Consider the following 16,207-nt stretch of genomic DNA (forward strand, 5'->3'; position numbering starts at 1 on the left):
CCTGTTTAAACACAAACAGAAGAGAAACTGAAACTGATTCTTACTTTGACTGGAACCACTCACCAGGACAAAGAAATCTGGTTTGGTTTAGTAAAGGAAGTTGTGGGGATTGATAGCCAGCCAATTCTCAAGGAGTCATTTGCTGCTTCAACATTTACAATCAAACCCACAGCCTCCTGATTAACAGTCAAGACAGAACAATAGTTAACGTTTTGGATGCTGTGCATTGCAGTCTATCAGTGATATCTCAGCTTGCACCCAGTTTGGTGCAAGATCTGTACCTCAGAAACGCTTCAGAGAGAGCAGCAGCAAAGCTTTGCCGTTTAGTCCATCCCTCAGAAAGAAAAACTCACTTCAGCTATGAAGTCCTCTTCAAGGGAAACATATGCCTTGCCTAAAGTAACTTACCTGATGCCACAAAAGCAAGGAAGCAGAACAGTTAAGAGATTTAAGTCAGGCCTATCTTCAGAGCCTGGCACCTTAAACCCACAACTGTGCTGTGCACAGCAAGTTCTAAGGCTTCTCAGAGTCACTGATAAAACCAGATGAAGCATCTGAACACGGGAAGCATTTGAGGAAGGAGACTCTGTCCTGACATGGAGAGATAACTAAAGCTGCTCCCGTTATAGAAACATCACTATCTGGTCTCAAATGCTAAAAATACTTGGTTTTTAGACTGCTTTTAAACACAACACAAAGCCAAGTCCAAGAACAAGTCACTGAAGACTTGTAGAGCTTTGAAAAACTCCCTTTAAAATCCACAAACCGCTTCCATTTGGGAGGTAACAGCCAATTTTTAATCCAACCCCAATTAAAGAGCAGAGTTAGAAGCATGAGTATAAAATGGGAATAGTCCCTGACCCTTACCTACCATCAGGATAGTGGTCATCACCATGGAAAGGTTACCCTGGTTCATTAACTTTAATTACCCTTCCTCCTGGACTCAGGGCTCCCAGTGTTCCCTGCAAAGAGCAGGTCCCTTTGTGCACATAAATTCTCACAGCTCACAAAACCCACATTACCACAACAGCTTCATTGATAGCCGGGGAAAAGAAAGGATTTGGCACTAAGCGACGTATCCTACTGGGGCCTTGCCAAACTTCATGCCTGCCTGTGAAGGCTTTGTTGTCTCACATGAAATTTAATAGCAAACCTGAATGAATCTGATGAAAACTCTCGGTTTTGAAAGTTACCTAAAGGGAGCTGACAGAATTCAAGAGCATGGAAGTGCTGAAAGAGGAGCACAAACCTACGGCGAGCGTAAACCGCGAGCATCCCTGGAGCCTGACAGCAACAGCGATAACGCAAGTGCCATGAACAGCATGCCAAACTTGGGTTTCAGCCTGATGGAAAACTGCAGCTCGGATGAAAGACAAGCTCCATCAGGACCCAGACTCAGAACGATTCATTTTTTACTCTTATGATGCAGTAACAGAACAAAATACTTATTTTTATGCACATTTCTTAGTGCACAAATGCATCTCTTGGTCATGTCAAGGCAATCTTTTTCCATAGGGTTTAAACTTGCAACTGTTCTCCTGTGGTATAAGGAGAACAGTTTGGTGACTTTTGGAGTTTGGGGGGCTTTTGTTTTATTTTGAAGTCAAACTTCACTTCTCTCCCCAACCAGTATCACACCTTGTGCTCTATCTAATTCAGGTTTTACGGGGAGGGTTTGCCTACAAGAAACCTGGAGAGGGGCTTTGGCCAAGGGCCCATAGGGACAGGCCAAGGGGAATGGCTTTAACCTGCCAGAGGGGAGACTGAGATGAGCTCTTAGGCAGAAGCTCTTCCCTGTGAGGGTGCTGAGGCGCTGGCACAGGGTGCCCAGAGAAGCTGTGGTTGCCCCATCCCTGGCAGTGTTCAAGGCCAGGTTGGACACAGGGGCTTGGAGCAAGCTGCTCTAGTGGAAGGTGTCCCTGCCCGTGGCAGGGGTTGGAACTGGAGGAGCTTTAAGGTCCCTTCCAACACAAACCAGTCTGGGATTCTATGATGATTCTAGGGTTTTCACCCTGCATGCAGAGATCCAATGAGACAGACCCACAATGCATGCCCAGTGCTCCCAGGCATTGTCACCTAAACAACATACCAGCAAATACCCAAAGAAGATGCAGGGAAGAGACCACAGGAGGCAGCAGGAGGAGAGCACAACGGTCTCACATCAACAGAACTATTTCTACTTCAGTAGCACTGGGGAACTGAAGATGCAAGCAGGGCATCTTGCTCTGGCAGAGGGAAGGATTCTTTCTTTGTATCCCAGCGATATTTAACGCAGCAATATAGATGCTGCTTTATTAAAGCAAACCTCTATTCTGCTTTAGGGACAGAGCAGAAAGATTTTCAATCCTACCCGCAAGGCAACAAGAAATACATGAAAGTGGTTATATTTACCCACAGCTTTTACCAGCTACATTTAGGAACTCCAATTCCTCCTCCAGCATCTTAACCTTATCTCTTCTACATTTATTTTTTAATACAAATTCAACACTTTGAATTAAAGATGCTCTGTGACTATTTCTAAACTGCTTGCTCAGCCTAAAATGTCTCTATAATGTCTGAATTCTTTTCTTCCCTTACTCTCTAGAAGCCCAGAAGGTGCAAGAGCATTCCTCACATTATTAGAGAACTTATGTTCCCAAAAATTAACCTATTTCCTGTCAACCTCTCCTTCACTTCTACTTTTCAGAAGAGAACACAAAGCAGCCTTCTCCAATCCCTGTTAAATACCAAAATCCTGGAGTAGTTTCAGTCCAGGTTCACGTGTTCTCCAAGTCAGCTTTTCTGACTCCTTTAAACTCCAGCTTTTCCACATGGTGGGATCCTGGTTCAGTGGATGTCTCTCACCTAATGGGTGTTCCACGGCAAACTGCTGAAGCCAGGCTGATAAGAGATGCTTGATATGACTGAGCATCCTGGGTTTTACCTCCTAATAGGTAGGTACAGTGAAGACATTCCAATCCTGGTGACGTATTTAACCTTGCCTATGAGGAACTATAACACCTCTGCAAGTCACCCAGCCCATCAGTCATCTTCCAGACCCCCCACAGTAGAGCTAAACTACAGCAACAGATGAGGGTGCATGGAAAGTATTCAGGTACACTTTCAGTATCTCCAAAGATGGATATTTCAGGCCCTGGATCCCTGCTCCAATGGCTGATTATTCTTCCTAATATCTAAGTGGAATTTCCTTGCTGCAAGGAATCCATTGCCTTTCATCCTATCCCTCTTCACCACCCAAAACGAGCCCAGCCATTCTTCTTCATGCTCTCCCACCACCTAATTGAAGGGAGCTCTGAGCTCCTCCCATGGGTACAAGGAGGAGGGCTTTTCTTTTACAGGCTGAACGAAACCACCTCCATCAGCATCTCTCCATACATTACATCTCCACTCCAGCCCCTGCCTACCCTGGTGGCCCTTCACTGGGCTCACCTTCAGACTGGCACCATCTTTATCGTACCAGAGCCCAAACTGAGCACAGCCCTCCAATGTTCCTCTGTCTCATACTTGAAGCCACGTTAATCCCTCTTCTTAACCTCCTGGGTGTACTTCTGCTAATGCAGCCTAGGAGGAGGTTGGCCTTCATTGCTACAAGGACACCGCTGATGCACATGGAGCTATCTCCCACCTTGCAAATCCTCTTTCCATGCAGTCAGGCCCCAGCCCACACTCTTGCCCAAAGGTACTGCATCCCACTTTCAGTCTCCTACCAGCCCAAGCTTCAAGGCCAGGTTGGACAGGGCTTGGAGCAACCTCCTCTAGTAGAAGTTGTCCCTGCCTGTGGTAAGCGGTTGGAACTGGAAGAGCTTTAAGATCCATCTCAACACAAACCAGGCTGGGATTCTATAATATAAGGTGCGCTTCTAGGGTGGGATTGTCCTACTATCTAGGTGTAAGAGATCTCAAAAGCCTTCTGCAGAAGGACATCAATTCCCCGTGTAGTAACCACAGATTCAGTTATCTGCAAGCAGCATCAGCCACTTTCTAAGGAGCACTTAGAACACAACTATAAAGCCAGACCTTAAATGTTCTTAAGGTATCACACCACAGTTCAGTGTAGATGGTGGCTGGATATGAGCTTTTTCAGGCATACACTCTTCTCAAATGTGAGAGCACCATGAAGTTGAGTAACCTCCAGGATTCAGCAGCTGTTTGTGTTTCAGAGCTCAGAAGCCATCTGTGTTTTGTTTCAGAGATCTCTTCATCTTGTACACAAGTCCTGTCTTTAAGTATCTTACGGATAACAGTGTTTTTTCCTCAGGCAAAACAGCATCCTTCATGTCTGCTGCTTTCATCTTTCCATGCTGCTTATGAGCCAGGCTCGTCATTTCCACAGTGTTGCTGGCATATACTGTGGGCACACTGTGCCCACTGCTCTGCATCTCCCACTGCTCCCAACTTAGATCTGTTGGCACTTATCTAATAGAATGAAATAAGCACAATTCCTTGCTGTGAAAGGAAAAGCAAAATGAAGCACACCCAAATTACAGAGGAGCTTCACATCAGTGGGTGAACAGAGGTAGCATCAATACAGACCATTTCACCAATGTTTTCCTTCAAAACATGTTTCTCTTTCCAAAGAGAAGAGAAATGCAGACAGAAAATCATCCTGGTTGCTTAGCTGGTATTTATGGGTTCAAACTGAAACAGGGCAAGCTCATGTTGGATATAAGGAAGAAATGTCTGCCCTGTAAGAGCAGAGAAGATCAATTCCACCTTAACTATGGAATTGTAAAAACAAATCTCTGCAACAAAGTACACACGTTCCTCTAAAGTACTGACATTATTCCTTAGAACTGGAATTTGGCAATCCCTATTCCCACTTCCTTCCAGAATAAGCATTAGTATTTCAAAATGCATGCGCATCTCAATTATAAAGGTCTGAGAGGGCACAATCAAAGTGGTATTAATCAAGGTACCAGTACTAGATGCCTGCATCCTCATCCAAAACTGCATCAGGCCTTAATGCATCAGGGAACACAGTATTCCACACAAGCCAACATTTACTGCCAGAGTATTTCACCAGAGCCTACATAAACAGCAGTGTAGGTTTTCATGACAGCACACTTAACACAGTGTGTTCCTGTGTAGTTTGGGCTTGGTTTCACTTTTGGTTTAATCCATGGTTTGTGACCAGGAAAATACTTCCCTTTCCTTGTAGAAAAGGGCAGAAAACTCTCCAGCCTTCCAAATGAACAACCACATAAAGACATGCACCTTGCAGGAAAAAAAAAGCAGAAACAACATAAAGCTTCTGTTTTCATTTACAGCTAAGGCTTTAAAGTACGTAACAGTTGTTTCCAGCTATAACCAGGAATGCCTCTTGGTAAGCTTTTCCTTATAAGCATCCCAAAATTATGCCATCAGCATCATTCCAGTCTCAGTGTTAATACGATTAAAAGCATGGAAGACACTGTATCATTACCTCCTTTTTCTTTAATACAAAAACATCCCAGGCTGCATTCACAGTTCTGGATCCCAAAATGCCCAATACGTTCATTCCAAACGGCTTTAAGAGTTTTCCAAAGCACAAAGATGACTACACTTAAGACAGTCGCAGCAGGCATTAAGGGTGCAAACATCGGATGGAAACGAGCCACAGCACAAGTTACTACTTGGCAGCAGAGATCCCAGAATTGCTCTTGTAGTTACTTTAGCCTACCCTAACTGGAAGACAAAACATACTAAAAGGCAGTTTAGATGCAATTAAGCTACATTCTACATGAAACCTAGAGACAGAGTCTCAGTGACTTAACGCACCATCAGTAACTTCAGATCTATCTCAACTGCTACCAACACGCATCCTTCATCCCAACACTGGCACGTGTGCATCCAGCAGGCTCACTACCATCACCCAACTTATTCATTTTGAGTAAGTTCAAAATGAACTTAAGATTCCTGTAGTCAGTAATAACTGACTGATATTTCCTTGAGGTTAATCAAAAAGCAAAGCTGTTCATAGTTCAGTTATAGCAACAGCAGGTCTTCACATCAGAGAATCCTATTTGCTTCCAACACCTATTCTGTGTGATATGAAATTTCAGAACCTCCTTGTATGTATAATTTTGGTGTTCCACTTCATTTCCAAGCAACTGAAGAAGAAAATATTCATGTTTGAGAAGGATCTAACCCAAAGCACAAAGGGAGTGCTCTCTAGTTCAGTTACCAAAGACTTCTGCTGAGTTGAAAGAAACAACTCAAGTGTGTGGGTGCCAGTATCTTCACCCCCACCTCCTGCAGTCCTGATCCAGCTCTGGGGCCTCCAGCACAAGAGGGACGTGGAGCTGTTGGAGCAAGTGCAGAGGAGGCCATGGAGATGCTACGAGGGCTGAAGCAGCTCTGCTCTGGAGAAGAGAAGGCTCCTGAAGGGGAGACCTTAGAGCAGCTCCAGTGCCTAAAGGGGCTGAAGGAAAACTGAAGAGGGGCTTTGGACAAGGGCCTGTAGTGACAGGCCTGTGAGGGTGCTGAGGCGCTGGCACAGGGTGCCCAGAGAAGCTGTGGCTGCCCCATCCCTGGAAGTGTTCAAGGCCAGGTTGGACACAGGGACTTGGAGCAAGCTGCTCTAGTGGAAGGGGTCCCTGCCCGTGGCAGGGGTTGGAACTGGCTGAGCTTTAAGGTCCCTTCCAACCCAAACCCTCCTGTGATTCTGTAAGGAAGGGAGGATGTCTTTGAAGGATAAAGTACCCCACTGCTCTTTTTTCTATTGACATTAGATCTGTTACCGGTTAACCAGCTTCACAGCTCCAGTCTGTAAAACACATCCTGACACAACTGGCTGAATTCCCACAGTCTCATTAAAAACTCCCTATGTTCAAAAGGAAAACTCAAGTCAAGTGATCAGCAACAGCCACTTTTAAGAACAGCACCAAGAACTTCCCCGGGCCTGTCATGAGCCAAACTGAATGGCAAAAGTGATAATGTTTTTGAGATTAAGGCTTTTACAAGCCTCAGTGAGCCTGGAAGTAAAACTAAGAACAACTTCCATACAACCCACAAAGAACCCTCCTGAAGGCATTCAGTGACCACTGGCTAGAGCTGCAGGAAGGAAGGAGTGGTGGAACAGAAGGAGGTTCAGTTCTCCCACACTGTGACTCTACTTCTGTAGGTGCTTTCCAGCCAGTTCTGTGCAAGAAATACTGATGCTTTTCACTGCCTGGTTAAAGCAGAGTGAAAACTGGAGTCAAAGGCAGAGATAATACACTGAACAAAGACTTAAACCAACAGCAGTGGAAAGGAAGCCTCACACTACCATGACTATCATGTTTTCAGGAGGTTTATACCGTTTCCAGCTTGACAAGTGTAATGTTTCTTGTCAAACAGGCACCGGGTACTTGTATCCGCTGATGCCACTAGGGAGCGTTCCCAGCTTCCTTTGTAGGCAAACACCAGCACTGCTCCAGCAGCCGTTAATTCTAACGAGCCTCAAACCTCTTCCACCGAAAGGAGAGGAAAAAAACCCAGCTTGCTTTCACAGACAAAATACCTCAAGTGCTTCCTCCAGAGCAGTAACTACACCCTGAGTAAAAGCCAAGGACTGCAGCTACTGCTGCTTTTCTGCTTGGTCACTGTGACTTAGCAAATTACTCCTGAAGGGACGATCCCGTCACATGCTTCACTCCCCATCCATATGACCACAGCAGATACGGGCACGGCAATTTGTTGCCAACTCTCTCAGTGCCACCCTATACCCTTCCCTGCTGCTCACTCCCTCATCTTGTTTCGTCTTCCCTGGGAACAATCCTTTTACTCATACAGTTATTTACTTAGCAAAGACGCAGGCAGATGCATTCCTTAGTTTAGTAAGGAGTGAAGGGGGCTACAAGGATGCTGGAGAGGGACTCTTCATCAGGGACTGTAGTGATAGGACAAGGGGTGATGGGTTCAGACTGAAACGGGAAGTTCACGTTAGATATAAGGAAGAAGTTCTTTACTGTGACGGTGCTGAGGCACTGGCACAGGGTGCCCAGAGAAGTGGTAAATGCTTCATCCCTGGCACTGTTCAAGGCCAGGTTGGACAGAGCCTTGGGTGACGTGGTCTAGAGTGAGGTGTCCCTGCTCATGGCAGGGGTTTGGAACTGGGTGAACTTATGGTCCTTTCAAACCCAAACCATTCTGTGATTCTAAGACATACCACAGAAATCTGATTAAATAATAGCAAGATAAAGGGAATTACGGGGAACATCAATCCCAGGAGCTGCTACACACACACCCCTTTTTTTTCTCTGCAGGCTGAGTCTGAACCACTCTCTAACATAATAAGGAAACAGGTTGGTAGAAAAATGTTTAACAACTTCTATTTAACACAGTGTTTCTTGCACACTGTGGAAATTAAAAGCCACTCCAAGGCATGTTTCAACACATTGGATCTATTGTTGAGCATTATTTCAGAGAGCACGGTACGTAGCAGATAAAGGAAATCATTGTCCCTATTTCCTCTTCTCTTGTTTAAGCTTCTGCTCAAAGAGGGTAGGAGGGACAGAAAATTAAAACCAATTGTTCTTGGTTTCTTGGTTAAGTCAAGACAATGACTAAGGTGTAACAGAGAACTAATAAGAAGAAGGGGGCTGGGAATGGCAGTTGGAGTATCGCTCCAGAGGGAAAGCAGAGGATTTAATCCAGTTATTAGAAAGTCCTTTTGGTTTTCCTCAGAACTCGAAGTTAAAACAGTCTCCAAAAAAAAAAACATATTTGTATACGTATATGCAAAATGGCTGATTAAATAAGCAATGTAACAGCTACTCACCTGTCTGAACATCTATAACCATCTGATGGCCACCTCTCATCCCTGGTCGGCTGTCTTCTCCATCACCTTCAACAAAGAGGGAAGGGAGAGTTTGCCATAACCAGACTTTAAAAATCAAAGATACAACCTCAAAATGGCCTAAATACTATATAGAAGGAAGCTGAATAACTTAATAGCTCACCATTCTTTAAGCATTACCACAACACTTTTCTCAGGGAAAATTCTTCTGGGCACTATAAAACTGTGGAGCTTTATACTGAATTACTTGGGGACTGATAGTACAGAGGGCTAAAGTGAATCCAGTGCTCTGCTGTGACTCTGAGAGCCTTGGAAAGGAGCCTGAGAGCTCCTGAAGCATGCAGGGCCGCACAAATGAGGTCTGAGCTACCTTTGCAGCTCTCCAGCTGTGAGGACACAGACAACCTTTTGCTCTCCTTCCATCTCTCCCCAGCTGAGAGCTGCCTGAAGGCTGAGCAGTGAGACCAGACACTCGAATGACAGGGCAGGTACCACGGATGGCAGCAAAGAGGTAACAGTGTAGACACAGCTCTGTGCTAATTACTTATTCTCACATAGAAGGGAATTCCAACTATCCCATTAAAGCAGCTTTCCAACCACTTTAGATATCTTAAGCATTCAGGACAGGTGTCACCTATGGGAAGCAAAATTAGAAAGATAACCCGCATTCTGTTGGCACTCACAGATAACCCTTCCCAAGAGGTTTGGGTACTGTCACACCTGGAATCCTACATGTGCTGTATGACAATGATTTCTGTACTCAAGGCTGCTGCTAGGAATCTCCTCTTCCCATGTTTTTTTTTTCCAAGGCAAAACGCAATGGAAAGAGATCCTGCAGTTTAGAATTACTGTGTGACAAACCAAGACTTCAAAAGATGCATCTGATTTTAAATACTCCCACTTCAGATAATGTATTTATTTACCACTCTTTGCTGTGCATTCAAGTTGACTCCACGTGTTCAATCCAGTCACAACAGGTAACTACTCTCATGCTTAACCTATATTCTGAGATTAGATTCTGAACTGATTAGCTACCCTTGAACTTGCAGCTACTGCTCCTGTGGCGTTCCTTATTTAACCAGAAACCAAGCTGCATTTCACCAACTTTGCAGAGAAATGCACGTTTTTTCATAGGGGAAACCATTCCCTGTCCTAAAGGAGGTTTTCTTGCCTTATTTTCTTACTCAACATCCTCAAAGGAACACAACAGAACTGGCAACACATGAGTTATTTCTTAAGAGAAGTCCTTACCTTTGGTGCTTTTGGGTATGATCTGCCCCCAGCGAGGTTTGTATTCTTGTTGGCTGATATACTGATTGAATAAGCCATCTGCAAAACAGAAGTTATGCTGTGTGAAACACTTATGAAGACAGGCTGAGAAAGCTGGGGCTGTTCACCCTGGAGAAGAGAAGCTGCTTGGAGACTTCACAGCAGGCTTCCAGTATCTGAAGGGGGCTACAGGGATGCTGGAGAAGGACACTTCATCAGGATCTGTAGTGACAGGACAAGGGGTGATGGGTGTCAACTGAACAGGAGAAGTTCAGATGAGCTCTTAGGCAGAAGTTTTTCCCTGTGAGGGTGCTGAAGCCCTGGCACAGGGTGCCCAGAGAAGCGGTAAATGCTCCATCCCTGGCAGTGTTCAAGGCCAGGTTGGACAAGGCTTGGAGCAACCTGCTCTAGCGTGAGGTGTCCCTGCCCATGGCAGGGGGCTGGATCTGGATGATCTTAAGGTCCTTTCCAACCCAAACCATTCTGTGATTCTACGATTTATACTTTCATTATAGCAGAGTCACGTCTAATGCAGGTAACTTCAGCCTAACTGAAGCCAGAATGCTACTCCAAACCCTTCCTTTGAAGTAAGTTCTCTCTATATATCAGTTACTTTGTTAAACTTGTTACTGAACTAAGTATGTAAGCACTAAAATAAAAAACACTCCTCACTTTGCCTGCCAGGTTATGCCAATTGTCTATAAATCTCCTGTGCAGTGTATTTAATGAAGAAGAGAATCCCTCCCCTCTATTTAAGCACAAGGAAAGTTGCCAGCGCATGTAAAACACAACCATTTGACTACATTTTAAGTTAAAACTAGGTCAGGCAGCATCTCTGGAGCTTCAGCTAAGAAAAGGGCAGCAAAGCAGATTGTTTAAACACTATGATATGGGACAGCCAAGTCCTGGATGAGAAACAACCCAACAGTTTAAATTCCCTTCAGACTTAAGCAAGAGGAGAAGCAGAAGATGCATTAGGTCAGTGGCCAGATACACCAAGTGCAGCACCTCTACAAAGCAGCAACTCCAGCACTATCAAGCTCTCTTGTCTCTCTTCTTCTGTACATCTACCACATTTCATCTCCACAGGGTCAAGAGGCAGCTCCCAATTCTGGTTACATGTTACCAGAATATCACACCCACGTTAACCCTTTGAGAAGAAGATTCATAGCACCCACGTTCTCTGGGGCTGCTCTTCAGTCTGGGAAGGGCTTCATTTGGGGAACTTGTTGCTAGTGTTCTCCAAATGTCTCCGCTAAACCTACCTTATGTTCCTGCAGGCACAACAAACTATTAGACCACTAATGGCCAGCCTCTTGCCCACTGGCTATATCCCATCCAAAACCACCCCACAACCTCCAGACACAAGTTCTTCATGGTTTTAAGCTGAAAGAGGGGACATTTAGGTTATATGTAAGGCAGAAGCTCTTCCCTATGAGGGTGCTGAGGCACTGGCACAGGGTGCCCAGAGAAGCTGTGGCTGCCCCATCCCTGGCAGTGTTCAAGGCCGGGTTGGACACAGGGGCTTGGAGCAAGCTGCTCTAGTGGAAGGTGTCCCTGCCCGTGGCAGGGGCTGGAGCTGGATGAGCTTTAAGGTCCCTTCCACCTAAACCATTCCATGAGCCTATATAAACATTCATTCCACATTTATGCATTACCTGGAAAAGAAAAGGGAGTTCAGACACCCAGTTCAACTACCACAGGCAGACTGAGGACTCAAGTGATAAGATTCACGCTGTTCTGTATTGAAACAGTACATTGCACATACACTGCTCTGATGGAGGATGCAATGAGGGGTCCTTAATCACCTAACACCCGACAGGCCATTGTCCAAGACCAGAGCAAGACCACACCAGTCACGCTCTTTGGCAGAACACTACCCTGAAAACATGCTCAGGGAATCAGTTTTGCATTCCAGAGCAGAGAAAGGAAAACAAAAGTTACCAAACTGCATCTAATACTTTGTAGTTCTTCCGACCCCAGTCAGTGTGGCTGTGAGGGAACGATTTAACAGATTACCAATGCCTCTATTTATTTATAGAAAATCTCTTGGGAAGCAGACAGACAGAAGAGGAATAATCCTCCCTGCACACATCCCTATTTAGTTACCAAAAGGTAAAAAAAATCTTTGTTAAGCAGAAAGACAATGTTCAAATCATGTTTTAAAGCGTTTTCTTGGCATCCTGGAGTTTGCCATAACCGAAATCCAGGTTTTCATTAAAACCCAAGCCAGCAAGTGTTTGCTGGGAGAAGATGAATCCTCTATTTAGAGGGCTTCTAGTAGGAAAAGAAGGGTACTCAAGAGCTCCTGAAAGGTGCTGAATTTGGTGTTAAAACACGAAAGTGCTTTCAACTTTGCTAAAGTCAGCTTTGCACAGTCAATGCTCTATGAAAGCAGAGTTTTTCTTTCACCTGCCTTAGAGCCAAAAGCCTCTTTCTCCCAGCACAAGGTAACTGAGGGAAGCCAAAGGTCTGTTCAACGTAGGTAGGAAAGCGGTTTATTTTGGTGGCAAGAGGAGGGTTCCAAACTCCCACTTCTTCAGCATCTGCCAAGTTGGGATCAGCCGTGAGATGTTTTAAGCTTGAGAGTTTGTGAATTCTCATGCAGAAAAGCCAACTTCCAACAGAACAAACGCATGAGCTGTAAGAAATCCCATACTTGAGAAAGTTCAGGCTGGATATAAGGCAGCAGCTCTTCCCTGTGAGGGTGCTGAGGCACTGGCACAGGGTGCCCAGAGAAGCTGTGGCTGCCCCATCCCTGGCAGTGGTCAAGGCCAGGTTGGACACAGGGGCTTGGGGCAAGCTGCTCTAGTGGAAGGGGTCCCTGCCCGTGGCAGGGGTTGGAACTGGGTGAGCTTTGAGGTCCCTTCAACCCCAACCATCCTATGATTCTATGACTCAGGCAGGTTTTTCTAGCCACAAACCTAGACAGAAATCCAGCTTTTTGGCTATCAGTTGTCTTCAAGATAGAATGTAAAACTATTTATCCCTATGGCAGCTAACAGATAAGTGGACATAAATAGCTCAACGGGATGAATTACACCCCAGACCATGTGAAAGGGTGATTTAACCTCTCCCTCATGCTCCACACCCACAGGCTGCACTTGTCAAGATATGACACTTCTCCCCTACTGTGCTTTCAAGCCTCTTAATAATGCTTCTTGTCTTCCATGGGACACTGGTTTGGAAACACTCCAGCTTGCTTCCCAGAAATGTTTCTTTCTGCTGGGAGCAGTTCCACATCCATTCTACTCGCACTGCAAACCAGCAGCAGCTTGTTTTGGAAGCTGAATCACCACCAGGGAAATGAAGGCGGATTTCTAGGTGGATCCTGCATCCGATGGCAGCCCTATCCTAGCACACTACTTATGCTTCCTGCCAGGATAACAGTGCAGACCAAAAGGTCTCCAAAGCTTCTGCACTGGAGGCACTGATGATCTGGGCCTGCTCATGTCTGTCAAGCTCTTCCCAATGAATCACCTTAAATCTCAAGGCTCCTACAGAAAACTAAGTGTCAAGTGGAAGCTTTTAAAGGAAGCTTTTTCCTTTGCTCTCATTTCATTGTCCTGTGTTTACTCTCCAAAATCCCAGCCAAAACCAGCACTTTTCTTCTGTGCTATTTTCAAGCCATTCACAGCGAGTTGTGACGCATTTTGGACGTAACAACATCGAGTTCACAGTGGTTAAAGCTCAGTAAATTCCACCTCCCTGATAACCAAAGCCTTGATTTTGTCTGTGAATTACAGGTTAGCCAGAAAGGATAAGGATAAACAACACAGACAAATGTATTTTGTTGAAGCCATTCAGGAACAAGTAAAAGCTGGATTGTTTCTTTTTAGACAACACACATCTCTACATAGGATTCCTAAAATCTATTCCCTGCCAGTGGCTGCAAACACTTTCGAGTGGTCACGTAGCCCTTAAGTTCTGGGTGTTGGGGTTTGAGACATTCCAAGAATCAAAGAAAAGCACCCAAAACCCCCAAGAGATTGAGGGTTTCTGCAGTCACCAAACTCCCTCTGAAGAAAAGCTGAAGCAGAAAACAAACCTGACACCAGATAAAACCCCAGCCATCACTCAATGATTCCTCTAGGCGTGGGAGCAACAAGGAAAATACACACAGGTTTTCCAGCCTCAAAGCTGTAGTATTCTCATGCACTTTCTGCTTAACAGAAATCAGGGTTGTTCTCAATACCCCACAAGACACCCTGCTTCGACACAAACTCTGCCATCTACTTGGTTTCAGGTCCGCTAGCAAGGCCTCTGGGTCTCCAGCAAAGCTTCTCCCTTTCATATATTCCAGTACTACTAAACAACAAGCCAGCATCCACACCTTCTCAGAACTGAATCCAACCATATTTAATAGTACAATTAAGGCATATATATATAGCTTATTTTATATAGAGAATCACAGAATGGTTTGGGTTGAAAAGGACGTTAAGATCATCCATTTCCAACCCCCTGCCATGGGCAGGGACACCTCACAATAGACCAGGTTGCTCCAAGCCCCATCCAACCTGGCCTTGAACACTGCCAGGGATGGGGCAGCCACAGCTTCTCTGGACACCCTGTGCCAGCGCCTCAGCACCCTCACAGGGAAGAGCTTCTGCCTTATATCTAACCTCAACTTCCCCTGTTTCAGTTTTAACCCGTTACCCCTTGTCCTATCGCTACAGTCCCTGATAAAGAGTCCCTCTCCAGCATCCCTGTAGCCCACTTCAGATACTGGAAGGCATGTGTGTCTCTCTAGAGCTATTCCAGGAGAATACAACTGTTCCTGTGTGTGCATCCTAAGTTTTTGAAGACACTTGGGCCCACAGGCTGTGCATCACCACCTCTTACTTGTCATATGGGGCTGATGTGTCAACAGATAAACATATATCACACAGTGACAGGAGACCTGCCAGAAGCAACACCTCAGTCCCTAGAATACCAATATGAAACCAGCAGATCGTCAACCCATTTCAAGCAGCTTTCAATGTCTACAGGAGCTGCAAACAGCTCAACTGAATCATTTGCACTCCACATCCCCTCTTGGAGGAATATTAAGCAGATTCCCCCCCCCCCTTCAATAATATAAGGCCATCTGAAAGCTATAGGAATGAATCCAAATGTGCAGCATTTGAAGGGAGTCTGCAAAGCAGCTGAGATTTAGGGAACCTTTCTCTTTTTCTGAGACGAAGTCAGGCAGCTGCCAGAGTTTCCATTTGCCCATTTTCTAAGTGTAATGCACAAGTCAAAAGAATCTGCGGGAAGAGCGTGGCTGCCTGCCACCGAGCGCTCAAAAGGAATCATCTGGTGCTGCGAGGTGGAAGACAGCGTTCAGCATTAGCAATGCAAAAGAACAGGAGCTAGCTCTCTGCTTAGCACTAATTCTTGACCACCTACTCTTTTTCTCCATGACTCAGCCTACGGAAATAGCCTGTGAAGAGACGCAGTGCACTGCGCTTCGTAGGTACCCACGGCTGCAAACATCAGCCTCGAGAGATGGGTTAGGCTGAAGGGCGTGCGCAGGATCCCTGTCAATCTCACTGCACTTCTGCTTCTTTAAGGCAACGAAAACGGCGATCAGCAAGAGGCCACAAGTTCACATGCTCATGTCCTGTGTGTAACAGAACAGTTCCCTCGCTGAATGCTTGCAGGGATCCTACAAGGATATGTAGACTGCAATTAACTCCACACTTCAACTACACCACACGGACTATACACAGGATTAAAGTTAATCTGGGAAAACAGCACATCAGAGAGGAGCTCAGTCGTAAGAACACCCACACCTTAGAGACTAAGCAGCAAGCTATGGAGATGCTAAGACAGCAAAACAGTAAAATGCTGGGTGCTGAGCTGGAGAGATGCAGAACTGCGGAAGGACAGCTAACCATGGAGGACCACAGGGAGCAGATGGTAGCAATACTGTAGAAGCTATGTTGAAGGCTGAAAACATCTATTCCCACCCTACCAGGCAGAAGGATCCAGCTGTTAATACCAGCTGCATTCAACTGTCCCCTTGTACAGCTTCAATCTATTCCAGCTGCAGTTTGAGGGGGTTTGTGGCCATCGGAAGAGGTTTGTCCTGTCTTCCCCCCCCCCCCCCCCCCCCCCATAGCTCAGCTCCTTGACCTGGTTTGCCACGTGGCAGCAAAAGCACTGGTGCCAGCAAGCGAGGGCACATGGGACACACTG

General features: G+C 45.6%; 1 protein-coding gene and 1 long non-coding RNA gene across 5 annotated transcripts in view; one reads left to right on the plus strand and one right to left on the minus strand.

The window, feature by feature from the left end:
- The window catches only part of LOC133276801 (uncharacterized), a 459,153-nt gene that overhangs the window by 194,234 nt on the left and 248,712 nt on the right, over window positions 1–16,207 (plus strand). The gene's annotated exons all lie outside the window — the stretch shown is intronic.
- The window catches only part of MKLN1 (muskelin 1), a 109,833-nt gene that overhangs the window by 52,374 nt on the left and 41,252 nt on the right, over window positions 1–16,207 (minus strand). For all 4 annotated transcript variants that reach the window (XM_061467966.1, XM_061467967.1, XM_061467968.1 and 1 more), the window contains 2 exons: window positions 10,010–10,087; window positions 8,741–8,806 (listed from right to left, as the gene is read on the minus strand). In XM_061467966.1, the coding sequence (XP_061323950.1) occupies window positions 8,741–8,806; window positions 10,010–10,087 (144 nt within the window). The remainder of the gene's footprint in view (window positions 1–8,740; window positions 8,807–10,009; window positions 10,088–16,207) is intronic.

Source organism: Pezoporus flaviventris, unplaced genomic scaffold, assembly GCF_033815535.1.
Source record: "Pezoporus flaviventris isolate CSIRO_AGI_PZ_B2104156 unplaced genomic scaffold, CSIRO_AGI_Pfla_v1 ptg000046l, whole genome shotgun sequence".
In the NCBI taxonomy this organism is placed as follows: Eukaryota; Metazoa; Chordata; class Aves; order Psittaciformes; family Psittacidae; genus Pezoporus; species Pezoporus flaviventris.